This window comes from Watersipora subatra, chromosome 6, assembly GCF_963576615.1.
Source record: "Watersipora subatra chromosome 6, tzWatSuba1.1, whole genome shotgun sequence".
NCBI lineage: Eukaryota > Metazoa > Bryozoa > Gymnolaemata > Cheilostomatida > Watersiporidae > Watersipora > Watersipora subatra.
Window position 1 is genome coordinate 41,836,231 of NC_088713.1, and position 27,423 is coordinate 41,863,653.

General features: G+C 35.4%; 1 protein-coding gene and 1 non-coding gene across 2 annotated transcripts in view; both read left to right on the forward strand.

The window, feature by feature from the left end:
• The window catches only part of LOC137398270 (serine/arginine repetitive matrix protein 2-like), a 97,792-nt gene that overhangs the window by 3,505 nt on the left and 66,864 nt on the right, over nucleotides 1-27,423 (forward strand). Inside the window, exons 2-5 of the mRNA XM_068084378.1 lie at nucleotides 329-393; nucleotides 13,990-14,175; nucleotides 14,597-14,753; nucleotides 17,384-17,521. Coding sequence (XP_067940479.1) covers nucleotides 13,996-14,175; nucleotides 14,597-14,753; nucleotides 17,384-17,521 — 475 coding nt within the window. The 5' untranslated portion in view covers nucleotides 329-393; nucleotides 13,990-13,995. The remainder of the gene's footprint in view (nucleotides 1-328; nucleotides 394-13,989; nucleotides 14,176-14,596; nucleotides 14,754-17,383; nucleotides 17,522-27,423) is intronic.
• Nucleotides 27,084-27,165, forward strand: Trnas-aga (transfer RNA serine (anticodon AGA)). The gene has a single exon. It is a non-coding gene; the product is annotated as a tRNA-Ser (tRNA).

The following is a 27,423-nucleotide window of genomic DNA, read 5'->3' on the forward strand; positions in this document are numbered from 1 at the left end:
GCTATTCCTGTTACAACTAGGGCCGTTACCGGGAGTTATACCTCAACCCTACTGTTCCCAGGTCATGCGCCCTAAATCATTATGCTACAGCTGTTTCTCAATTGATAATATTATAAAAACTTTTATCTAAAGCAATATTACAAAAGTCGAATCTTTAAGGTCGAGTGTCCTATTGGTTACTATCGATAGCACTTTTTGGCAATTTGAACCCTCCCCTCTTGCTCTCAGGTCAAATGCTCCAAATCGCTACAGTTTGATATGATTGGTCCCAATATATTCACACTCACCAGACAGTTTAAATTATAACTCGATGTGGTGTTTGTTGTAGATGAGTTTGATGCCGGTTAGAAAGGAATGAACATTGCCACCTCTTCCAGAAAAGATTATATACAGGTATAGTAGTAGTTTACATCAAAGTTCAGCAAGCACTCAGTTGATTTACCTTCAATAAACAAGGAAAAAGTGTCCTACTTGTTTTAGTAGGTAAGACACTAGCTTTTACAGAATTTTCTTCAAGTTGTCTACATTGCTGATGATTAAAGTTGGTATCTAATGGCTGAACTCATTACTAATCTGGTAGTTCATCACTTAACAAAGCCTCCTATTAGCTTTAATGTTTTTCTAAGCAGGTTTTTTGTTAATGACAGCCAATTATGTCCATGCTTTTTAATATATCAGTAAGACGTCTACCAGTTGGTGATTTGATGACCATACTAGGCATTATGTAAACGAATAGAGGTGTTTCGAAGGAACAGATTAAGATAGTGCCGGAATAGAGGAGCTATTAAAATATGTATTCTGTATGGCGAAAACTCATTTTTATCATAGTCAGAGTAAAACAAACGTTTTATATTCCACTAAATATACCGCTATAGAGCCTTTTAATTACTGTGACCATTAAACTTAGGCTTTAAAAGCATTTTCATTTTTGCCTTTTTTATTCCTGCACATTTGATTTTTGTTGAGTGAATTGATTCCAATTTGACAGTCAGTGTTTTTGTATTATTACGAGGGCTTTTAAAACAGTCTACAGTGTTTACATTAAACGTTGGTCTGGGGTAGATAAAAATATCTAAAGATCTGGTTTTTGTGGACTATTTAGACTCATGACACATAGTTTGCTTGTCTACAGCAATATATTAAACCTTCGACAGTGTCTGCTATTGTTTTATGTTACATCAGAGAAGCAATCAGTTTATTATAAGACAATCCAATTCATTATTTTGAACAACTTCTAATCTCAGGTTGTTGCTACAACAATGGGGATTGTTTGCCTATGTAAAACATCTCGTCACTCCATCTTTTTTATTTTGACCTCAAAATGAAGACTATCTGCCAATAATCTGCTCAAAAAAAATTGCATCACAGAATCTTTTCGGCTTCAAGATGAAGACTATCGGCCAATAATCTGCTCAAAAACACTTCGTCATGCAATCTTTTCGACCTTAACATGAAGAATATTTGCCAGTTATCTGCTTAAAAACATCGCATCACAGAATATTTTCGGCCTCAAGATGAAGACTATCTGCCAATAATCTGCTCAAAGAACACCTCGTCACACAATCTTTTTCAGCCTCAAGATGAAGACTATCGGCCAATAATCTGCTCAAAAACACTTCGTCACACAATCTTTTTCGGCCTCAAGATGAAAACTATCTGCCAATAATCTGCTCAAAACACTTCGCCACACAATATTTTCAGCCTCAAGATGAAGACTATCTGCCAATAATCTGCTCAAAAAGCACCTCGTCGCACAATCTTTTTTGCCTCAAGATGAAGACTATCTGCCAATAATCTGCTCAAAAAGCACCTCGTCACACAATCTTTTTTGCCTCAAGATGAAGACTATCTATCCACAATCTTTACAAGGGAAAACCTCATATCATACTCTTCTTGTTTTTGCCTCACATTCCAGAGTTAAGCCTTGTAGTGGCTTACAAATCTTCGTGAGATCGAAGTGAACGTTTTTTTAATAAAAACTAGCCTAGCACTCAACCCGAACACTTAAGTTACTATACGCACTGTTTGAACTAGCTGCGTCTTTAATCAAGTGTGAAATGATAACAACAGGCCCTCAGATGAGGTGACAATACATGGCGCTAGGAATAACGGAGTGTTAAATTACTGTTGTATACACCAGACAATGCATGCCTTGTGTTACAACATTGCTTTATTAGCATGCCTAGCGGCTGCCCGCTGACTTCATCGCCATCTAATATGTTGACCTTATCGGCAGCATTTCATTGAAGCCTTTATATAATCAGATTCCTTACAGCGGAGGTTGTTGTGAGTGCAATTTTCTATAATTTGCCATGCAGTTACGTCAGGCCAGTTCTTGAACCAGGCAAGTTTGCGTCATCTTCAAAACGGAAACAGCATAGACTCCGCAAGTCAATCGAGTTCTGTTACTCGCAAATTGTTATCGAATGTTTCATGGTCCCAAAAAGATGGAAACAACACTTGCGAATCATGCCTAAGAAATCACATGCAAGCTGTTCCATTTTAAACATTTTTCACTCTTCAGGCGTTCATATTTCTAAAGCGTCCTGCTAAGCGAGACAGGAGTGTGCCGCTATGAACTATGACCTACATGTAGAATTCCTTTTCTTTTTTAGCAGAGTGTGCGCACAATTCCAAATTTGCAGCATCCACACAGTGGAAACATTGAAGGGGCTCTTATTGGGTAACCAACCCCCATAAATACACTAGGTTTAATTTAATACGATTGGATTACTGTTACATAAGAAAACAACCATAGATTTTCATACTAGAAGCTGTGGGTTTTTTAATATTTCCAAGTTTGTTTCAATTTGAATGGAACCAGAGAACTTTTAGTAGTACTAACTAATGTTTAGCTATACTGTTTACTATTGCTTTACTACGGTATACAGTGTGCCCTCAGGTTACGACGACTCTGCTATACGATTGTTTCGCCTTACGACGTGAACACGATGTTTTTTCGCCTTCGCCATACGACAATTTTTCGCCATTAGATATTAGCAAAAGATTTCTCTCAAATTTGGCAGTCGGTGTACTAACTACCTCGGGATAACGAAGACGTTGATATGCTATTCGCCGAAATTCCTCCTACAGCCCATGAAAGAGATACTACGATGCTCACTCTCTCCCAGTAGCGTTATTTGTTATTAGTTATAGGAAAACGAAACCGGAAACAGAGGTGATAACATTTTAGCCAATAGAGAAAGTTCAAGTTCAGTAAAATAATTAAATATACCTACTAAAACCTAGCTTTAAGTTTCTGTTTAGTAGGCTGAATTAATTTAAATTAGATTCAATGTTATGCGTCTGTCTCGAAGGTAAGAACTTCCTACGGTACGTACTGCGCATAGTACATTGTAATGTTACATTTTATTGCAGATCATAACTAATAAATACACTAAAGTTACTGTTAGGAACTATAGTTACCAAGGTTAACATATTATTTTGTTCCTAATTTTTAATATGTACAGTATATATATAAAATTTTGATGATTTTTACCAGCGGATGATCGCATTAGATAATTACTATAGGTTTCTAAACCCCTCTATATGACATTCTCGCCGTACGATGCCAACACTGGAACGAATTAAAATCGTACGTCGAGGGCTCACTTTACTATGGCTACTGCTATAGCTGTTCACTAGCTCATTTTAGCTAATTGTGTCAATTGTAGCAATACTTTGAGGCTTTTCGTTCGACCAACAACTTGGGCTTAAATATCTCTGGATATGAAATATCACCTGGATCGGTTAGGGTTTTGGTCACATTCCAATCCATAACTCATGGATGATTAACAAAACTCTGGTGATAGCCAATACTGAAGTACATGTTCAGAGAAGATGAATAATATAATATATTAGCAGCTATAAACCAGCGTTTCACCAGTTTGAAATGTCCGTATTTCATCTTACCAGCCACGTCCATTAAGTATAGATGTTGGTTATAGGTCATTTAGTGGCTGATCAATCAACACTTTTCTCAGCGGCATAACTTGACATGATGACATGATTTTTTGAAATGGCCTCTTTAAAGAAAAGGAAAAATATGATCTCAGCACACAGTTTTTCACTTTAGTTTCCACTATGGTCTGATAAAACTACCATTTTTATAAATGCTCTATTTCCAGCTGACTTTGTTTCAGCAATAGCAGCATGCACTCGTAATAGTAGATCTCTACGAGGATGCATATCTCATTCGAACAAATTGATACCTGCTTAGTTATTTTAACATAAAACATCCACAGCAGTTACTATCCATCCCTTTAACTCTTATCAATGAGCATTCTGCTGCTTGGTTTTTTCAACACTCTTGGTACCTAGTTGATTGTTTAATTGGTCACAAATATGTCACAATCAACTATCACTATGTTTCCATGGTGCGCAGTACTGCGAAGCAGCCCCCTCCGAAGTCGAGAGGATTGTACGTTTCCATGCTGCGCAGTGGTTTTCAGCAAATACCGCAAATTAGCCAGAGAAGAGAAATTGTATAAATCGAATCGCCTGATGGAGAAATAGAATCGATCACGGATACCGAACGTCATAAACGGTCTTTTTATGATTCTGTCGTCATTATACTTTTATTTACAATACACATTCACAAGGTTTTACAAACCTTAACACACTTTTTACATAGTAAGATATTTTTAATAAAGTATTTTCAAGTAATATATTATTTAAACGTTAATTTAGGACTTGCCACCTATTTTTCGAAAAGTGTTGGCATCAATAACAAAGTCCAGGAAAGTAATCACCTCATCATCCTCTTGAATGCAGACCATAATTAAATTTAGGTGAAAGAAGATCGGAAGAATAGTAAAAAAACAAGATTAGCAGGACAACCTTTGTACTAGTTTATGGCCCTCGAAGAATCCGTCTCCACGGCATGAGAGCTATGCGCAGCCACTGCGCAGTCGCTGTTTCCTTGCTGCGAATTTGCACTGGCTTCGCACTGATCAGTGCGCAGTGATTTCAGTGCGAAGACGCCGTTTCCATGATTCGGAGATAGCGCAACTCCGAAGCACTGCGCATCATGGAAACATAGAGAATGTTTCAATGATCACAACCACGCAAAATTAGGACCAGTGTTATCTTTTATTTCAGTCAGTCATAGAAACTAGTTTAACATCTTATATCATTGTCTTCTAGTTTGTCAAATCTACATGAACAATTGTCAGATTCTAATAGCCAATTGGCTCAACCAATAGCTGAAGAATTCTGATAATTATTTTATTTATTGGCCTTGGAGATGTAGGCTCATATTAATTAGCAACGATATTATCGCTGATGGAATTAAAACAAGACAATATGCCATGTATATATAGAATATATATAATACATATAGATCAATTATTGGACTAAATATTGTTATCATTACTTTTATAGGTCTATTATGTGTTTTTTTTGAAAAAAAGACAGCGAATAAGCTTGTTTGTCATATATGGAAATAACAAGCATATAGACTGGGTTGTAATATATCTGAATAATAAGCTTGAAGACTGGGTTGTAATATATCTGAATAATAAGCTTATAGACTGGGTTGTAATATATCTGAATAACAAGCATATAGACTGGGTTGATATATATCTGAATAATAAGCTTATAGACTGGGTTGTAATATATCTGAATAATAAGCTTATATACTGTGTTGTAATATATCTGAATAACAAGCATATAAACTGGGTTGTAATATATCTGAATAACAGGCATATAGACCGGGTTGTAATATATTTGAATAACTAGCTTATAGACTCGGTTGTAATATATCTGAATAACAAGCTTATAGACTGTGTTGTAATATATCTGAATAACAAGCGTATAGACTGGGTTGTAATATATCTGAATAACAAGCATATAGACAGGATTGTAATATATCTGAATAACAAGCATATACACTGGGTTGTAATATATCTGAATAACAAGCATATAGACTGTGTTGTAATATACCTGAATAATAAGCTTATAAACTGTGTTGTAATATATCTGAATAACAAGCATATAGACTGGGTTGTAATATATCTGAATAACAAGCTTATATATTGGGCTGTAATATATCTGAATAACAAGCATATATACTGTGTTGTAATATATCTGAATAATAAGCTTATAAACTGTGTTGTAATATATCTGAATAACAAGCATATAGACTGGGTTGTAATATATCTGAATAACAAGCATATAAACAAGATTGTAATATATCTGAATAACAAGCATATACACTGGGTTGTAATATATCTGAATAACAAGCATATAAACTGTGTTGTAATATATCTGAATAACAAGCATATAGACTGGGTTGTAATATATCTGAATAACAAGCTTATATATTGGGCTGTAATATATCTGAATAACAAGCATATAGACTGTGTTGTAATATATCTGAATAACAAGCATATAGCTTGTTATTCAAGTATCCTATATGAACAAAACAGAAATGTGGATGCAGTTATTTTGGAATTTAAATTTCCGACTTTCCTGGTACTTCAGCCAGTGCTAGACAGTTAATATTTCAACACTCGATTTTAAATTGTCTCCACCTGTTTTGGTTGAACCTAAATATAATCGAAAGTATTATTAAACAGTATGTCTCAAAAAGTAGGCAGTGGTTAAGGTTTCATAGAGGTGTTTTTATAGTTGAAGTTTTACTTTTCCACTTGTAGGTTGCACTGACCTATAACTGACGTATGTCAGTCTCCTTAACCCTTTAGGCAAACAAAAATTAGCACAATGCAGATTACTATACAAATTTGATTGAACTCATAATACTGACTAGTTTTTATTTGCTCGGAAATCGTTTGTTATCGGAACTGTATTTATGACCTTGCCATACAATAAAAATTGATACGTCGGTATTCAGTATTATTGACTAGAGCAGATTGTATGATAAAGCTTTTGAAATAATTTCACAGTTGTTTGTATTGTGTATTATTAATGTTACTAGTATGCTGATAGTCCCGTGAGAGATCGTCGTGTGTAGTAAGTATATGCGTGATTATTCCCAATACAGCAAGGCGGTCGCGTGGCGTCATTGGTAGTGTGCATGGCTGCAAAGTCAGATATCTGAGTGCTATTTCTGTGTCATGTGTTTTTTAAAATCTTCAAGCGTGACTTTGGATGCACCTGACTCTTATTATAGTAAAATATTTGATTCTCTTAGTATACATAGAGAAGAGTTCATAAATTGGAATTAATTTCAGATACCATGAAGCCTTTCAAGTTTTGATCTAGAATGAGTTATATTCATGACCTTTAAAAATATTCCACTGTGCTTTAAGTGCAGATTTTAGAGTCTTATTTTGTCCATTAGCTATCTTAGTTTTTAAAATGTCTTCTTATCATTGGTACAACTCAAAATGAGGCATTCTATTTTACGCTAGACAGCCCTATCTTGACATATGGGTGCTCCAATATACGAGAAACTCGAGATATGAGCTGAATTTCAAGCACGTTTCTTTCTTGAGATATGAGCCGGTTCTCGATGGCCGCCATATGGTCAAGTACGCGAGAAGCCACTTTTGAGAACAGCATCCATAGGTCTTTCACCTCGAATCAGTTTGAAAGAAGTTTTTAAAAGGTAGGCTAAAAGATATAGTGAACCCAAGGCAAAACGCGGCTAACCAGAAAATTACTAAAAAATAGAAGACAAAATTAAAGTTAGTTTTTTGAAAGCTTAAAACTTAGCTTCAAGTGTGTGTTTAGTAGGTTAAGTTCATTCAAGTTAAATTCAAAGTTTCTACTACACAGGGTCACAATAGTGTACCGAACACGTTGCTCTCCACTCTCTCTTAGGCGTCCGTTATCCACAATGTCTGTTTCAAAGGTATAAACTCCATTAAGTAGTGTACATAGTGATGCTACATTTTATTGCAGACCGTAACAACTAAATAGGTATTTGTTACTTTTTTAGCGCGTGTACTGAATTACAACTAAAATTACGTTTTTGCACAGGAATATTCAGTTTAGGGGTTTTTTCAGTGTGTGCCAATAGATTAATTTGTACATAAATATTTTATGTTGGAAATAATGCCATGAGACGTGAGTAAATTGACATACGAGCTCAGCCTACAAACGCATTAAGCTCCTATGTCGAGGTATGACTGTAGTTTGATTTTCCGTTTTTACTAGCTGTTAATGAAGTAAGTCTTTTTCGAGTTTAACTATAAATATTTCTTTCTCGGTATCACATTCTGAGTCAATTTATTTTGTAACATCGTTATCGAAGGATAGCTACTTTCTATAAATTATAGTAAGTTTTTCAGATTTCTATGTAAAAGATGAAATCCCATGTTATCCAATCTCTTGACGCTTTGATATTGATATCTCAGCTACGTGTTGTGTTCGTACATTTGGGATATTGTTTCCATATCATGATAGGTTATGCAAGCAAATCACATTTAAAAACCAGAGCTTCTTTTAGGTGGCAGATATGTACCAATGGATAATGCCACCCTACTAGTGGCACTGACACTAGATGTCTTCAACTAATACTCCTAACCAAATGAGTCAGTTGACTGACAGTCACTATAACCTACAACATTGTTGACAAGTGTCAGCAAGTTAGGTGGCACATATGTCCATAACCAACAAATTTAGGCATTGTCGACAGGTGTCAACATGTTTTTTGACACATGTCAGGATAGGCTATCAACTTATATAAAATCTAAAGCTGTGGGAGGGTAATGTAGCTTCACCACTCGCATATGCTAACTGAAAATACAAGGTTTTCAGTAGGTTGAGTTTGCTGCCGACTAGTCATCAAGCTTGTCATGTCCCGCCTCTTATTATGCAGCACCTCGTATTACGGGCTGTTGAAAGGGCTTCAAGGCTTATCTCAAATTGAATAGAACTAGATTACGTTGTGTGTTTGTTGTCGTCTGATCTTAAGTCCAGTTGAATTCATTCAAACAAAACTAATCAAAGGCCTTGATTTAATCATACGGGTTCTCTGTAAGGCTTAAATTCATGGTTGTTAGTACTAGAGCCCCCTGTGACATTTCGGAATCAGGACATGTAATTAGGTTAGCCAATGATTGTAGGAGAAATGCCATTGGTGAATTGTTCTGCTTTTGTGTACTCCAAACCACTTCAACATTAAAGATGAACTCGTACCAAATTTTTTGTAGATTTTATCAACCATTATCGGTATTTTTCTATGATTTGCGATTGGTTTTGATGTTTGAATTGATCTGACTGCCAGGATGTTTCAAGATTAAAATTGCCTAAAAACTTGATCGTGGTTAAAACTCTCAGACGAAAGACCAAAATGACGTCATTAGTTGCGATCGTTGCTATAATTAATATCGGCTATTGCGTTCAAGTTGTAGCGTTACTCGTCTCTATTCCGTTGGTCTCTTCACAACTATAGATGTCTTAATCGCACTTTCGCTTGATCTGAGCGTTTTGACCTCGATGAAGTTGTGACGATTTTAATCTCGAAACATCCCGGCAATCAGAATACCTCAATACATCAAAACAATTGCAAATGATTGATTAATACCGATACTTTTTGATATAATCTACTATTTGTGTAAGTTAGTCTCAGAAGACTAGGTTGAAAGACAGATACTAAACTCAGTTGACTACTAGGCCTATCCTTCGTTTTTTCGTGACCTTCATTTTATCGTTGTCGGCCACCTTTATAGACAATTTTATCATTAAAAACATGAAGCTTTTGCAATAAATGTTTGAAAACGATGCTGTTGTTTGCAATTTTTTTATATTATCAAAACAACATCAACAAGTACTATTAAATAAAAAAACCGATTGTTTTCTACAAATATGGCGGCTTTTCATGAACGAGCCCATGTGCAAACGGCTTGATGATGTAAAAAAAACGATGGATAGAAGTTATAGTAGTCAGTTGTCCAACGCTGCTGTTGATGATGAGTTTGGTCTACGTATCCGTTCTCTCCAATGTTTCTGTTCCGGTGTAGACTCTGCCAAGATTCAATGGAGATTTCATCATTTTCCCGATTCTTTCATAAAGTGTCTTTATATCTCATCTTTGGACGCTCTATGAGTATCCTATGCGAGTTGAAAATAGAGTGTGAGTCGGTCCTGTCTGTTGGCATGTCTTGTCTACCTGAGAAATCTACTTGTGAACATGAAATACATGCTTGGTAGTAAAGTTACTTTTAGAGTCTTTCCATATGATGAAATCTATCATCAGCATATCACAATGTTTCCATGACGCGCATGATGCGCAAATTTGAGCCAATCCGCGAGTTAACTGCATCATGGAAACAGCATGAATCCGTCGTGCCTGCGAATAAGGGCAACAGCACTTGCAAATGATGCGCACGAAAATACCGTGCCAGCTATTTAATTTTCGACATTTTCAATACTTCCGTTTGTCCTTTCTCAATCGACTTTCACGCACTTGCGTCGCTAACATGTGAGAGGCTAATTATTAACTTATAGCATACAATTCCTTACCTTTTTTCAACAAGGCGCCGGAATCAATCGGCATCATGTGAATGTCCATGGAAACACTTGATTCGCGTGGTACCACGACTCCAAATCCGCATGATGCGCTTCATGGAAATATAGTGTATTACTAAATCATTTCACAGCTTCCATCATTCAGTATTGCGTTGTATCTTAAAGATATGCTCAGACAAAAAAGCCTTCTGCGCCTTCTCGATTTGATATGAGCTGCCACCATTTGATGTTGAGTCCCTGTTTCATTATATGTTCACTACTATAGCCTCAAAACTTTGTCCTAACCCAACAAAATGCTTGTTTTGTGGGATAGCCTACAGTTCCTCCTAACACTATTCAAACATTCCTAAGTTATAAGCATAAGCATAACATACCAAAGTTATGCTCACTTTGAAAAAGTAAGATTTCGTAGTTTTTCAATGTATCACGCTGTTATTTCTCTTTCAGGTTTTTTAATTACAGCTCCATTTTAAACTAGCAAATGTAAGCTATGTTGTTATCACGCACTCGGTCAGGAGGCCAGATGTAAAGTTCTTTATCTCTCAGTATCACTCATAAATTACAACCATTTGTCTGCATTCTCGGTAACGCAAGTAAACATCAATCACAGATAATCCTACGACATTTGGTCTAGGGAGATTGGCACAGACTCCATCATAGCGTTAGTTGGGGATATATTAATTTGACAGGTGACATTTAAAAACAAATTTCTCCAATATGAGGTTGCCCTGTTTACCAGAGAGTTATTCACTGCCGTCTTCCATCATCCTATGCATATCAGACATGCCTTAAATCTCACTCTGTCATGTAGAGTTTCGAGTGTGAGCGGATATTATTAGTTGTTAGTTAAGAATCTTCATGTACTTGTGTTTTGCTGAAAGGTTGATTTGATGCCTACCATTTCATCGGAAGTTTCCTTACTGATTACTGTTTGCAAATTTGCCAACATTTAAAGATGAACTTGTCCAAAATTTTTAGTAGATTTCATGAGGAAATATTTGATATTTTTCTATCATTTGAGATTGTTTTCGATGTTAGAAGTGATCTGACTGCCAGAATACTTCAAGATTAAAATCGACAAAACTTGGTTGCAGTTAAAACGTTCAGATCAAGGGGAAGTGCGATTATGACATCTATAATTGCCAAAAGACTGACAGAATGGAGACACATAACGCTGCAACTTAACACAATAGTCGACAACAACGATCGCAACGATAACAACTAGTGACATCATCTCGCATGAATTTTATTTCTGAGTATTTTAATCATAATGAAGTATGTTTGATTTTATTCCTGAAACGTTCTGGAAGTCAGATCACCTCAAACATCAAAAACAGCCTCAAAAGATAGTAAAATATCGATCATTTTGGATAAAATCTACTAAAGTTTTATCCAAGTTTATCATTAACTGATTTTGTATTGTTCTTCAGAAAGATAGCTAGAGTGATGGATAGATATAGCTTGATATATAGAGGGTTTGACAATTTGAGTGGTGGAAGGGTAAATTGTTAGATTGATAACTAGGTTGTCCGATAGACTGACAGACAGATACATAGATAGCCAACTATAAAATAGATAATAAAAGAGCAGTGTAAAAATTGATAAAAACTGTATAACTTAGTTTCATGCTAAAAATATGTTAAAATATTGAGCACTCATCAGACGCTAATGCTAAATTGTGTCTTGCGGATCTTATAAAGGAATACAGTACAATCAAATACAAGCTAAAAGACTAAAACATTAAAACTTTAGGATGGTTTGAATTTGGAAAGCATAAAATTACCTTAATGGCGGCATGAGGAAACGAGACCTCATTTGTTGTTGATAGCCAACTAGATGGAAAGTGGAATAGCTAGAGAAATAGATTGATGGGTAGATAGATAGGCCTATGTAGGTTTATTGGTGATGTCAGGTTTATTGGTCGCATTGTCACTATATTCATGAGGCTGCTACATGTACTGGTTGTGTCTACATCAATTACACTCCTCCGATCGATCGGAATCAAGCGCTCACGTCTCAATTTTATAGATACATTTCGAACTATGTTTCTTCCGTCGCGATACATTAATCTATTTTATAGTAGATAAAAGCTGATTATTTGATATGGTCAAGGTCAAATAATCCTATTGATCAGTTGATACAGTTCCTTGTTTAATAAAGTACCATCAAATAGATAATTTCATTGGTCAAGAAAATATGACCCGTTATTTAGTAAAATACTGTGACAAAAGATTTTACCGTTTTGCGGAACTATTTCGTAATGTTTTTGTGGGTCTATTACTGTCGCTCTGTTACTACGGATGATATAGATATTTTTAGGAAAAATATGACATTTTAGTGATGTGATAAACGACCTTTAGCCAGCACGCTCAAGCTGTGAATCACGCTGATGTTTTCTTTGCTGTGCTCTGCAAGCAGACAAATCAGATAGTCACTGTTTTATATATAATAACCAAGGACTTTATTAGGTCAAGGTCATTTTCAATTTCCTGTTTAAACTGGTAATGAATAAATAATAGTTTTATCATGAACGTGATTCATACTAAAATCAAGGGCTAGTGAAAAGCGATCTATCTCAGAGATCAACATTTGGTCTCGTTTATGCGATGAAGGCCTGTGCTGAACATCGTTTTTTGGATTACTGGGAGCATCGGAGTAAAACTCCACCCTGTGTAGCCAATTGTGTTTGTATTGACCTTTACTGCGAGGTCATTGCTAAAATCTCTGACTGTGCTGTTTGCGGAAAGCATAATCTTTGCTTGAACAGGCTCTAGTTTACCACCCAATCAATGTTATTGCTGCCTTCAGTATTCTGAGCGCCATAATTTCCTATTTGAGAGTTATGCTATTTGTCCTGTTTGTCTGGTGTCCCAGAGAAGACTGCAGACGTCTTCAACCCAACCAACAACTTGGCTACTTCTTTACAGTGGCTTGTGAAATCAACTGGACCATTTTTGTTGGGAAACTAAGATTCTCATTTACAATATCGTTATCTGTAAATTTAGTCAATAACCATAAGTTATACCTTAGAATAATCCTCATTTGGTTCTGATTTCATTTATGTAAACCAAACAGCTGTAAAATTGTGTTTTAGAATGTTTATGTAGGCTAAATTCTAAACATTTCATTTTTTTAATGGTTGATGATAACAATTACATGTATACATGTGTATAATCTGAACTAAGCAATTAAAAATGCATGTAGTATGAATGGTGTGAATTCACAATGGGTAACAATGTTGTAAATGGGAATTTCAGTTTTCCAGCAAAAGGGTCCAGTTGATTTCGCACGCCACTGTACTTCGAATACTTTGTAAATCTTGAAATTCTTTTTGAACCAACGGAATTTTTCTGAAAAATTTGAGTTCGACCTATTTTGTCGACCTTGACCTTTCTGCTCTTCCGTCCTTCACCCTTAGCTCGTATGTCAACACTTATTGAAGTTTTTCTAAAACCGTAATATCAAAATCTTCATCTATCTTTTTAGCTATCGTCGCTTCACCTCTAACAAGGATCTGTGATTCATCATTTCCCAACTCTATTATGTTTTCAGTAAAAGATGGCTGACATGTCTAAGATACCCTTACATGACATACTCAACACCTCAGATCACTTGCTGGATATTAGCAGTGAACATGAGTCGCTTACACACCACCCTTCTCTCACGTCAGCCTATGAATCTGAGCTACAGTTTGATGAAAGTACACTACAACACGAGACAGAACCTTATCACTCGCAGGTGAGGGTGGGAATCATTTACCATTTAGACAGATTAACTGTTTAAATGCTAGATGTCGGTTTTAGCCTTATTCTAATCAGTTTAACCAATTAGAATACTGTTTAAGAAAATATGTTGATAGGAGGAGTTGTCTATCCTTGTCTGACAATAAAAAAATTTCAAAATACTTGAATGCCAAGAATGATCAAGTTGCCTTGTTGAAAATAGCACACAAGCTGACCATATCCTGAAGTTGCTTAGCAACAGGTTCGTTTAGAAAAGTAGCCACTATGGAATTGCTTATTATGAAAAGGTATTCAGCGAACATGTGGAAACAGATCTAAACCAGCCAATCAGGCTGTTCCTAGGCTTTTAAGCAACCAATTACATGTAGATAAGATGCTATGATGAACTGAGCAATATCCACATAATTCATATTTAGGTGGAAGACAATGCAGAGCAAGAAACAAGTGCTGAGAATTTTAACACACAGTCTGACAGAGGAGACAACAGTCAAGTGCAATCAGAAAGGGGAGATAATAGCCGCATGGGTTTGGAAGATATAAGGGTTTATTCTAGCTCTCCGAGAGCTGCAGCAGGTAAGTTAGATCATGTTTTTGAGTGCTGCTAAAATAGTTTTGCGAATGAAGGGTGTTCTAGAAGATATTGGAACCTTGTTAAATGCAAATTATTTAATTTTTTGTTAAAGGTCATTGTGAGGTCAAATTTAATTATTGTCATATGTACACATATTAGGTAATTTGGAAACTAAAAAACGCATCTAGCTGAAAGGCAAGTTTATATCAGTACATTCCTTATTAATTTTTATTGTTGAGTCCCCTTACAACTGACGAGGGCAATCACCGCACCCTTTTGTTTCGAATGTAACCCATGGTAAATATACCAATGCAAACACCCCTGGTGAAAATCATCGAAATTTTATATATGCACTGTACATATTAAAAATTAGTAACAAAACGATATGTTAACCTTAGTAACTACAGTTACCTACAGTAACTTTAGTGTATTTAGTGGTTATGATCTGCAATATAATGTAACGTTACAATATACTATGTGCAGTACATACGGTAGGGAGTTCTTAATTTGAGGCAGACATATAGAATAAACGTTGAATTTAATTAAATGAATTTAGCTTACTAAACACATGTTTGAAGCTTAGTTTAGTACAGTCAAACATGGATAACTCGCCCACGGATAGCTCGAACACATGGTTAACTCGAACACATGGTTTCTTTGGTCCATTCCCACGTAATGATAAATTGCTATAGATAACTCGACCTCAACTCTGTTAACTCAAACAGTTTTTTGCCCAACGACAACCGAGATGGTTGTTATCGCTTTAGAAAATCACTTTATTCCAAGTCATAGAGGTAAACCTCAACTTTTCGTAAATCATAGGCGTCGTTATTACCACCGTCAGCAAAATATTTTTGTCAACGACTTTTCTAAAGGTTTGGTGAATTTTGATTTTTACCAAACATCCCCTTAGCGATCGCCTTTCGAAAGCATGGAAAAGTGAGGTGACCTTCGCATAAACTTCAAGAAAAATCGGCAAAATTGATCTTGGCTAAAACGCTCAAAAGAAAAAGAGGTCTTTTTTTCTGAGCATTTCAACAATGATCAAGTTTTGCCAATTTTAATCTAAAAAACGTCCTGGCAATAACATCACCTCAAACAACAAAACAATCTCAAGTGATAGAAAAATCTCCTATACTTTTTGATAAAAAAGTTTTAAACTTTACATTAGAAGCATTTATTTTGTAACAAGCCATTTATGCTTTTGATTTCTATTATAGTTTGTATATGTGCATGTATCTACTAATAAATAAATGGGCTAGTGACAGTGCTCTGATAACTTGAACGCTCTGATAATTCTAACACTTTCGCTCGGTCCCGTGAAGTTCGAGTTATCCATGTTTGACTATGAATTTTTAACTATTTTACTCAACTTCAACTTTTTTATCGCTCAAATTTTATCACCTGTCTCTGGTTTCATTTACACATTAACTAATAACAAATAACGCCGAACTGGCTATAAGCATAGTATGTCTTTCATTCGTTGTTAGAGAGCTTGTGGCGTAGAACATATCGGCATATTTCTTATTCCGACGTAATCAGCACACCGACTGCCAAATTTGAATTTTGAATTAATCCTTTGTTGATTTCATATGGCGGAAAATATTTCGTATGGAGAGGGTGAAAAATCAGCGTGTTCTATATCGCAGGGCAAAAAATTATATAACAGGGTCATCGTAATCCGAAGGTGCACTGTAGTTTGGTTTTTCAAGGTCCGGCTCATATGAGAGATCAGCAAGTACACTGTAGTTGGATCTTGAGTAATGACAAAATTTCCTTTGGAGCAAAGGCTTTTTCTTTATCTCTCGAATAGCCTTGACCTCTATCTTTTGAAATCCCGTAATGACAATACATTAAATTTCAATGTTTTCAATATAACCAACAGTAATTTTAAACTAACACACCAGCTGTGATTAAAATATAAAACATATATTGCCATTTATCGTTTTAAAACAAAAGGTGATACCCTAACTTTAGTTCTGTTCCTCGACGTGCATATTCATAAAGTTTTCACTTGAAAAAGAAACCTAAGCAATGCTCTAGCTCGCCTTGTTGTCTTAATGGGAGGACAACTCTTAGTGAAACCATTTATTCTCTATCCAGTGTCAATCTTATTCTTTCTGTTGTATGTTGCCGTGGTTTCTTTTAAGGGTTGATATAAGTCCTGTTTCATTGAGTTTCCATAACGCGAATGATGCTGATGTGGAGTTGTGCCCATGTTCAGTTACCATGTGATAAGTGTTTCAATGGACATGCCCATGTTGTGAATTAACGCGCGTGCTTTGGTAAAAAAGGTATTGATTTCTATATCAGAGGTCATAGAGACACATTCGGAATTGCTGAAGTTTAAGAAGTGAATTAAGTGTGTAAAATGTTTGAATGTTTAAAATGTAATAGTTTGGGTAGCATGTCCTTGGGCATCATTCAGAAGATATGTCTCCGTCTTTCGCAAACATGATGAAAAAAAATGAGGTTTGGCAAAAATTGAAATATTTGGCAAAAATTTGTGAGTAACAAAACTCACTTACCTTTTGAATTTTTGTTGTTTATATCTTGCGAATGACGACAAGCTTGCTGAGTAATGGCATCATGGAAACAGCGTTTGTTCTTATCAACCAATTTGCACACACAGGAGAAGATGTTCTGGAAGAGAGTGAAGAAGAGGAGGAGGGAGACAACCCGTACAGCTCGTATCAGCAATTCCACAGAGACCTTTCAAGCCACGAAGATCCTAAATCAGAACTCATGGAGTTTGAGCTTCTTGAACAAGGTAGACATTAGCGGTAGAAGAGTGGAGTCATTGCCAATAAAGTTTGGCCGATTTTTACTTTTTAATGAAGGTAGATTTTTTAACCTTGCATTGCAACTTTTAACAGGAAATACACCATGCATAATTTCAGTTTTATAGCTCTCCGTATATTACTCACAAAGCGGAGTGATTGATTGATAGATGGGCTGGCACGTCAGTTGTTGGCTGCAGAATGCCAAAAAGATTTACCATAAAACTTCAACTTCAATCTTATCGTTGTTATATCACAAAAGTAGAGGTGGAACGAGACACGAGACGTCTCGAGTATCGACCTGTCTCGTATCGGTCTCGTCTCGAGTTAACTATTGCCAAACTCGAGACAGGAAATAGAACTAAAGCGCCTGCGCACGGTCGTTAAAACATGGCTTCTTGCGGTAGCAACAACTCCATATATTGTAACGGATTGCGGGCAGCTGCCTTTGAAGTTATACCCGGTCCGTTACTACCTGTTGCTATTGATTATGTTGGCCACTGAGTCTAGTCACGTAGTCCGGACAACAGCCCTGTTATATTTTAGTTCGGTTCTGTGTTCTTAAAACAGATACCGGGTCGTATCTAATTACTCTTCGGATAATCCAATTTAATAAATTGGATAACGTTTGCGGGTAAAATGTCTGTATTTTATCGTATCGTGTCTAAACACCAACTGACCTTCATAAAATTCGGGCCTCTCTTACGTATATACTACCAATCGCGGGTAAAACTTGCCCGGGCACGGAGAAACGAACGAAAGGCCGTGTCGACCATAGTCCGTGTTCGGTTAACAATGACGTTTTGTTAACTCAAAATAAGAATATACATGTGCATGTATACAGTAATTAATATAATTTCATGAGTACAATTTAAATATAATTCACATACTACAGTTAATACATAAACAAAACTTGACATTAATGAAACGATAAGAATGAAAGTGTTATCGTGTGTTCTTTTAGTTGCGGTATTTCTTTGTAGAGCGACGGCTATCGGTTTCATTACACATTACATTAAAAAGTAAGAACTACTCAATAGATGGTAAAAATATACATGTACAAAGCAATATGTTTATAATAATTATGATCAATCAAGCTCAAAATTCTTAGAATATATAACTTCGGTATTTTAGAGCTGTTTGTGTCACTTTTGTTTACAAAAACTACATGCATATCACTATAATAATTAAAATGTTGTATTTAAATCGTTTACACCAGGCGAAAATTCAATTTAAAAATAGATTTATTAATTTATATATACCGAGTAGCTAGTACTTGTGTAGTGAAATCATCACCAAATGCTCATTATTTTACTGTCTCGTGTCTCGAGTCTCGAATTTTTACAAGACAGTGTCTCGAGTCTCGTCTCGAACTTAAAAAACCTGTCTCGTTCCACCTCTACACAAAAGGATTGCGTTTGTATCATTTTTCCTCTCACTCCAAGTTGTTAATTGTAATCATAAACTAGTAGGCCCTACATCCCAAACTTGAGAACAAACATTAATCCTAATGCTTTACACATACATGTATATGTGCAAGTTACTAGATGATATTGGAGTTGTCTTTTGTTGGTTATTAGATAAGACAACTACTCGATTACATGTAGCACTAGCACCAAATGAATGTTATTTCTGCCAACTTTATCTTCACACTATAACTTATTGTAGAAAACACAGACACTGCTACACCAGGTATTCGTCCTGTAGATTTTTTTAGCTTGCTAATTTGGATTGGTTTATTCCATTGCCCGAGTTCCCTTTGAATGCTCTGATTGGTTTATTTTCTTGCTTGTGCGTTTCGATTGGTAGTTCACCCCGTATGCAGCAAGGAATGATTGGCTCTGGTTGGTTTATTTTCTTGCTTGTGCATTTTGATTGGTAGTTCACCTTGTATGCAGCTAGGAATGATCAGTTTCTTCTTATTGTACAAAATTACTATACACTCGTTCTGCTCTACAGCTCAGGCATCAAGTTCGTCTTAAAGGCAATCCATGAGCCAATGCAGTCTAACTTTAATTGTATTCTCAATTTACAAATTCTATGTCATTTTGGTAGTTATTCTCTCTTGTTTGTCAGTAGGCCTAAATCTAGAACAAGAAACAAATTTTTCAGCTGCAAGAGTTTGTCATCTAAAATTGAATTTATTGTCAGCCATGTCTACAAATACTAAGCCAATGTGATAGTTATCTTCTTTTGTTAGTCAGTAAATCTATAACCAAAAATGAACTTTTCAGCTGCGAGAGATCTCAGTCTATATTTAAATGTATTGTCGATCACATCTACAACTTTTAATCCACTTTGTTAATTATCTTCTCTTGTGTGTGAATAGATTTATTGCAAAAAAGGAACAATTCAGTTGCAAGAGATTTTTGGCTGAAATTAAATGTATTGTAGATCAAATCTTTAAATTTTAAACAATTATGTTAGTTATCTTCTCTTGTGTGTGAAGTAACCTATAATCAAATTGAACTTTTTAGCTGCCAGCGATTGTAGTTTGACTGAGATATGATGTAAACTTACATTTCAATTTTTACATCAATTTTTGCTGCCCTTTGACCTTTAGGTATCAAGTCGTAACACTTCTATAAAGCCTCATATTAATCTTTTCTTTCTAATCTAGCCTTAGATGCTTGCTGTGGTGTGGGGTTTGCGATCCTACCCAACCCAGTGAGTGATTTTGTTTGTGATGATTGCAAGCTTCTGGGTGCAAGGCTGGTGTGCTTGGCTTAGGTGTGGGAAGCACTCAGGGTTCCATCACTGCTAAAGACAGTTTGCATGGCACTTGTCTGGCATAGGTTTATTCTCAGATGCATCGGGGCAGTTTGACCAATGGAAATAATTGGCAATGACCCTGGAAAAACAATCAACAACTCTTGTCCAATTACAAAGTATTATATAATCTGAGTTCAATAATTCAAGTACAAAATTATTACACATTAATGCATTAAATAATGCATTAATGTGTGAAAATGCATTTATGCTTTAATGCAATATTGCATTAGTGTATTCATGTATTAGTGCATTAATGCACAAATGCATTATCTGGAAGCATACTGTTTCCAATACAACTGAGAAGGTGCAAAGGCACATTGATGGGCAAAATATAGCAAACGCATGTTCGCTGTTGATTTAATAACCTCATCTCTCAGCATAGCTCTAAGTGCGTAAATTCATAGGTCATTTTAAAACTTAAATTCTAGTCTTTTCATCTAATTAAATATAATCTAATATAAATATTTTGTTCTCTGACTACAGAGAGTTGCAAGCTAAACTAAGCTGTAATCCTAAACTCGGAGTAAATTTGTCAATCATTTCGTATCCTGTAAGCATTTTTTGAAGTTATATAATCTGCTTTAATTCGTGTTGTGCTACAAAGACTGCAGGAAACTTCTGAGGAATTTACAACATCTCAGATATCTCAAAGCAATGACTACTCTATCTCGTAGCGAGATCGCTCCTTGTGTATTTTCCCTCGTACCGTATAATAAAACCGATGGGAAATCTTGTAAGAAAGATAATTAATGTGATCGCTAACATGTTGGCTAAGTTAGGACTAAACTATAATCGTTAAAAAGTATTAGCGATATAAACGTATAATAGAGACAGAAACAATATACAAAAGTAATGTAAATTATATAAGAGTGATTATATGCGGATGTTTTGAGAATATATTGTCAGAAATAAGTTTTTGGTCCGGCGTCTGCCAAATTTACTCTGATTTTTGGGATTACAGCTCAGTTTACCTTGTAACTTTTCATAGTAAACAAAACGATGTTTATTTAATTAGATGAAAAGAGTGCAGTTTAAGTTTTAAAATGATGTGTAGTTTTATGTATTTCGAGCTGAGATGAAAAGATCCCTCAATCAACAATGAACACAGAGGGGAGGTTGTCACAGTTTTGCATACCACTCTAACCATAGCCTGTCTTGACAAACTGTTGTTTTTGCGGAGTTGTCCGCCGTCAAGCGGGCGAGCAACAACAGCTTGTCACAAGACGTACTGCACCTGATGCATCAGCTGCACTTATAAGGAGTTGTTCTCTTCCGTCTACGCGGCTTGGCTGCGATGTTATGTCGGTCGCTCCATTGGTAATCATAACGGATTTCACGCAAAAATTTATGTAGAAGAAAATAAGATTTCAACGTTTAACCAAAGACCAGTCTTCATAATAAACTTTAGTAAAACTTAAAAATAAAATAAATTGAAAATAAAATCAATAAGAACAAATAAAACTTGACTGATACAAAAATATAAATAATACTGACTGAACGCACAATTAACGACACGTTTAGTCGCTGTTGTTGCCTAAGTTCTCAAATTTTACCAAAGTTTACTGCAGAGACGGGTCGCTAGTTAAACGTTCTGTTCTTATCTTAATTTTTCTACATAAATTTTTGTGCGAAATCCGTTATGATTACCAAATGAGCGACCGACATAAAATCGCAACCAAGCCGCGTAGACGGAAGATAACAACTCCCTATAAGTGCAGCTGATGCATCAGGTGCAGTACGTCTTGTGACAAGCTGTTGTTGCTCGCCCGCTCGACGGCGGACAACTCCGCAAAAACAACAGTTTGTCAAGACAGGCTACTCTAACCACTGCGCATGTATTTGCAACTTACAGACAATGATAACCATATTTGATACATTTAGGAGCTTCTGACCGTTCACAGGCTACTAGCATCACAGTTTCTATTTATATACAATTTTGAACAAATTTTTTTTCATCACAAAACAATTTCATTCCTCTTTAATTCAATCAGTTTTACTTATTTTAGACAAATGCTGTCGATGCCTGTCAGCATATTCTTAGCACTCCTATTTACCACATGAGCATCTACCATAGCCCAATGGATTTTTTTCGCAAAATCTGTTACATATATTAATGGTATCTTTTTGGCCATGATTTTAGGTCTGAGAAACTTGCAAATATTTATATCTGGTGTTTTTTGCAAAGTTTTTCAGTTAAAAACATGCTAATTTTTATATTCTGTGTCTTTTGCAGTTTTTTTAAAGAAAGTTTTAGAGTAAACATGCTAATTGTATATTCTGTGTTCTATTATAAGTCTTTTGTTCAAAAAACATGCTAATTTTTATATTGTGTTCTTTTTTAATTTTTTAGTCAAAAACATGCAATTCTTTTCTTAGAGTAGTTTTTCCATACTTGATTCATCCCTTCATTAGGTGTGTAACCTTTAATAGCAGCTGTGTACCTCCCAAATCTCTAAAAATATTCCTTGGACCACAGGCTACGCAAACATTTTTAAGATTGTAAATTTTTTCGAAATTTTTAGTTTCCTGATGTTTTATAAAAATAGTTCTTCATACATCCTGTTTGAAAATGAGAGAATAACTCCTAAAGCTGATTTGTATTGTGGTGGATGACTAATGCTGAGTGATGACTAATATTGCAGAGATAGACTTAGGTCCAATGTTGGATCAGCTGCTGTTAACTACTAACGATGACGTTCCCAGCTACGACTCACTACAGGAATATCTGCGTAAGACCTCACTCCCTAGTAGCTCTGAAAGCAACACTACTAACCCTGTTGGCACAACGCCAGATATGCATGGTGATTATTCTCCCCCTAGTATTCTATCTTTGATCAATTGCAGACAGTTTGAAAAAGGCTTACAAAAGTGAATATCTTGAAAATGGCTTACTGTGCAAACCGGTTTTCTGAAAACTCATGGTGTGCTATAGAGTCTAGCCTGTCTTGACAAGCTGTTGTTTTTGCGTAGTTGTCCCCCCGTCGAGCGGCGAGCAACAACAGCTTGTCACAAGACGTACTGCACCTGATGCATCAGCTGCACTTATAAGGAGTTGTTCTCTTCCGTCTACGCGGCTTGGCTGCGATGTTATTCCGGTCGCTCCATTGGTAATCATAACGGATTTCATACAAAAATGTATGTAGAAAAATTAAGATAAGAACGTTTAACTGGCGACCCCTCTCTGCAGTAAACATTATTAGAATTTGAGAACTTAGGCAAAAACAGCGACGAAACATGTCGTTATTTGTGCGCTCAGTCAGTTTTATTTCTATTTTTGTATTAGTCAGTTTTATTTGTTCTTATGGATTTTATTTTAAGTTTATTTTATTCTTAAGTTCTACTAAAGTTTATCACAGAAACTGGTTTTTGGTTAAACGTTGTAATCTTGTTTTTTTTCTAAATAAATTTTTGCGTGAAATCCGTTATGATTACCAATGGAGCGACCGACATAACATCGCAGCCAAGCCGCGTAGACGGAAGAGAACAACTCCCTATAAGTGCAGCTGATGCATCAGGTGCAGTACGTCTTGTGACAAGCCGTTGTTGCTCGCCGCTCGACGGGGGGACAACTACGCAAAAACAACAGCTTGTCAAGACAGGCTATATAGAGTCAAGCTCATATTGGTAGTAGTTAAATTTTACAAAATTAAATTATATTTGAACCAAATCCGTGTTCTAAAAATGATTAAATGGGTTCTCGTCAAATTTCAAGCGGCTGCTTGGTTGATGTTTATATATCGATTTTGCTTTGCATTAAAAATTCTTTTTTTTGCATATGAAAAAATAATAAAAATATTTAAAAATAATTTTCATTCTAGCAAGGGTTCACTCAAAGTATGTATATACAATGTATGTATAACTTTTGATTGACATTAGTAAATATCAACCAAATGTTGTTTTTCATTTTTTCATTTCCGAGTCACAAATTTTAAATGATTGATAATCGTTGATATTTTTTAAAATATGAACAAATATATAAAAGCCACTGGCTGTCACTTGTCGTGTTCTTACTACTTTTGTTATGTGTATATAATCTTCAGAGTAGCAACAGCCAATCCTATGCATGCTGTTATAATTTGGAGTAATGTCCTCTTGAGAAGATTCTATTCCACAGTTGTTTGCACTAAAAGTTGTGTTCATTGATCTTGCTCTATGACTTTTAACTGCTAACAATGATCAAATTCTTTAAAAAACTTTTAGTGGAGCACAGTAAAATATTTTACATCATTGCAACAGCTGATAATCATGTTACATTGCTATGTCGACCTTTCTAAACATTTTAAAGTGAAAGAAACTTTGCTAGCGAACTTTTTATAAAGCACTATTTATATTGATGAATAATTAAAAAATGCCTTTAGTTAATATAGAGCCATAGAACAGTCAAATATTTTGTAATATCACCTTATGTGGACCATCACGTAGGCAGTTGCCAGCTGTTTGAAATATGATCACACCAAAGCATGTGAAGGGAGGCAAATCCAAATTTACTATTGACTTAACCAGAACATGAAAAAAAAAATTGAATAGAGATTTTTAAAATCTTTTGACAGACTTAGAGAGAAATTAGTCATCAATACTACCAGTAATTCCTTGTGATTCATCACTTTTTGGTGTTAAAATTCAACTTTAATACAAGCTGTGTCCGTCTGTCTGTCCGAAGCCATAGTTGGAAGTTGGCAAAAAAGACTGCATCGCACAGGATTTGAACTCAGCCATTTGGCTTCTATGCCTGTTACCAATTGCATCACCCAACCACCTTGCTGAATATTGGAATACTTGTGAAGATAGTTATTACACCGGATGATAGCTCTCAGCCATTCGAACAACCGGACTGCCTGGGTAGTTGATAAAAATAAAACTGAAAAATAAAATACATTAATCTATCATACTCTGGCCCAGTGAGATTCCTCCAGAAACATAATTGTGATAGTAGTCATTGCGATTCGCTGTTTTCCTGTTGTTTTGTGATATGTAAGAATGTGAATTTCTTGTGACGCCCTTCATCATGCCTCTTGAACACCTTTGACCTTCCAAATCATCTAATGACCCTAAAAAAAAAATGCTTGAATTTAATAAAGAAGTGACTTCATTAAATTTGAGTTTCTAGATTTTATTTTGTGGACTCAACTTTTCGCCGAGGCACCATTCCTGACTAATCGTGAAAAATAAACCGGGATTATGGGAATTTGATTTTTGAATATATTGTCCATGATTGGTCAAACACTTGTTTAATAATCAAGAAAAGAGTATGTCAAAAAACTCAAAACTTGAAAAAATTAATTTATTAAATACTGCATTATTATTCCAAAGTTTGCCTAATAGATGTAAAATAATTTGTAAGATGAAAATATTATTTTTGTGTTCATTTAATAGGAAAGACACTACATTTAACTTGCCCAATATGTCCGCCCGTTCACTCATTCAAAAAAGCTCGTTTCCGTTTTCCTTTTTTCTAACTGTCTGGAATTTGATCAAATAACCCTTTTTATATGTTTTATGTGCTTCTTACCAACATTCTTATATCTCTTGATTCATTCTATATGTTGTCATAGACATCAAGTCTTGCAGGAACTATATCTAATCTTTACCACCATCTACACTCGACATCTATGAATTATTTCTAAGCATTACATTGTTTCTCTATGGAAGGATTTTGTGTAATAACCAAAAAGGATAAATTGTTAAAAGTTTAACAGAAATGCTAAAAATTTGTTAGTTAAAGTGTGACTGAAACACAATTGGTCAGCTGACAATCGGGAGCCAATAAGAGAAAAGCATTAAATTGTACGACTAAACATAAATACGACTTTTGAACTTTACACTTGATTATTCTTAGAATCTGGAATTTTTCTACTAGTTGATAAAAAACTTTAGAGAAATGTGCAAAACCTGGTTTATGTAGAAGCAGCTTCTTGTAGTTTCTCTTGGCATCTTCTCTATATTTCCATCCAAAATCTCTTTGCACATTGCCTTTGACGATATTCTCATTGGGTTGTCTTCTCTTGTGTCTTTTTTAAGACAATGAATTACCCATTTTGTTGTCATCTCCCTGCATTCTTCAATATATGTTGTCTCTCTAAATTGGCGGCTATGTTCTTGTATCTTGTAATTGTCTTATCTATTTTTGATTCTATTGTATCTCTTATCTCTATGAATCCCTTCCTTGATCACGCATTGTTGTTTGTGTAAGTTATTCTGTGCATTTCTGCCTTCACAGATTCTTTCTATATATTGTTATCTCTATGCAGGCTCTTTCTCTATGTTCTGTTGTTTCCTCTGGATTTGTCTGTGTTATTCTGTTTATCAACTCTCCCTCTTTTATTTTTTAACCTTCTCTTTGTGTTGGTGACTTTATAGATTGTATAATTATTATTTATAGATTCTGTGAGATTAGTTTGTATATTTATTATTTGTAGTTTATAGATTCTGGGGATTCTCTTTTTCGATTCCCTTGTTGAAATCCTCTGAAGTAGTTACTAGTTTTTTTCCATCTCACCTTTGTGTCATCACCAGAATTTATGCTGACTTTTGCATGTTTAATTTGTAAATGGATTTCTCCTATCATTTACATGTGTGCATTTTACTGGCATTCGTTTGTTTGTTTACTTCTGTGTTTGCCTTCAGTTGTAGCCAGCAGTGAACATTGAATTTAACTCTCTAAGTAATCATAATTGCTGAACAAGCAGCTCAATTTAAAACCATTTGGTGATTATAAGGAACGATCGGTAACTTTACAAGCGAATTAATCTCATGTAAGCTTCGCTCCTGTCCTAGCAGCGAGCAGTCGTGGCCGAGTGGTTAAGGCGATTGACTAGAAATCAATTGGGCTCTGCCCGCGCAGGTTCGAATCCTGCCGACTGCGAATGTTTTTTGCTTTTTAATTTCGGCATTTGAGAAACTTTGTATCCGACTTTTGCTTAGATAGATAGCATACATTTAGTTTATGCACTATAATAGAGTCGAAAAGGCAAGCGAGTGGTCTTTTCTGTTGCATGTCAGTGGCTAATTTTAGTATTAGGCCTACTTGTATGTAGTCCTATATGCTATTCTAAATTTAACTTATTTTGAATTAATGAATTTACAACCATTTGGAGACTGACAATATTTAGCAAAAATAGGT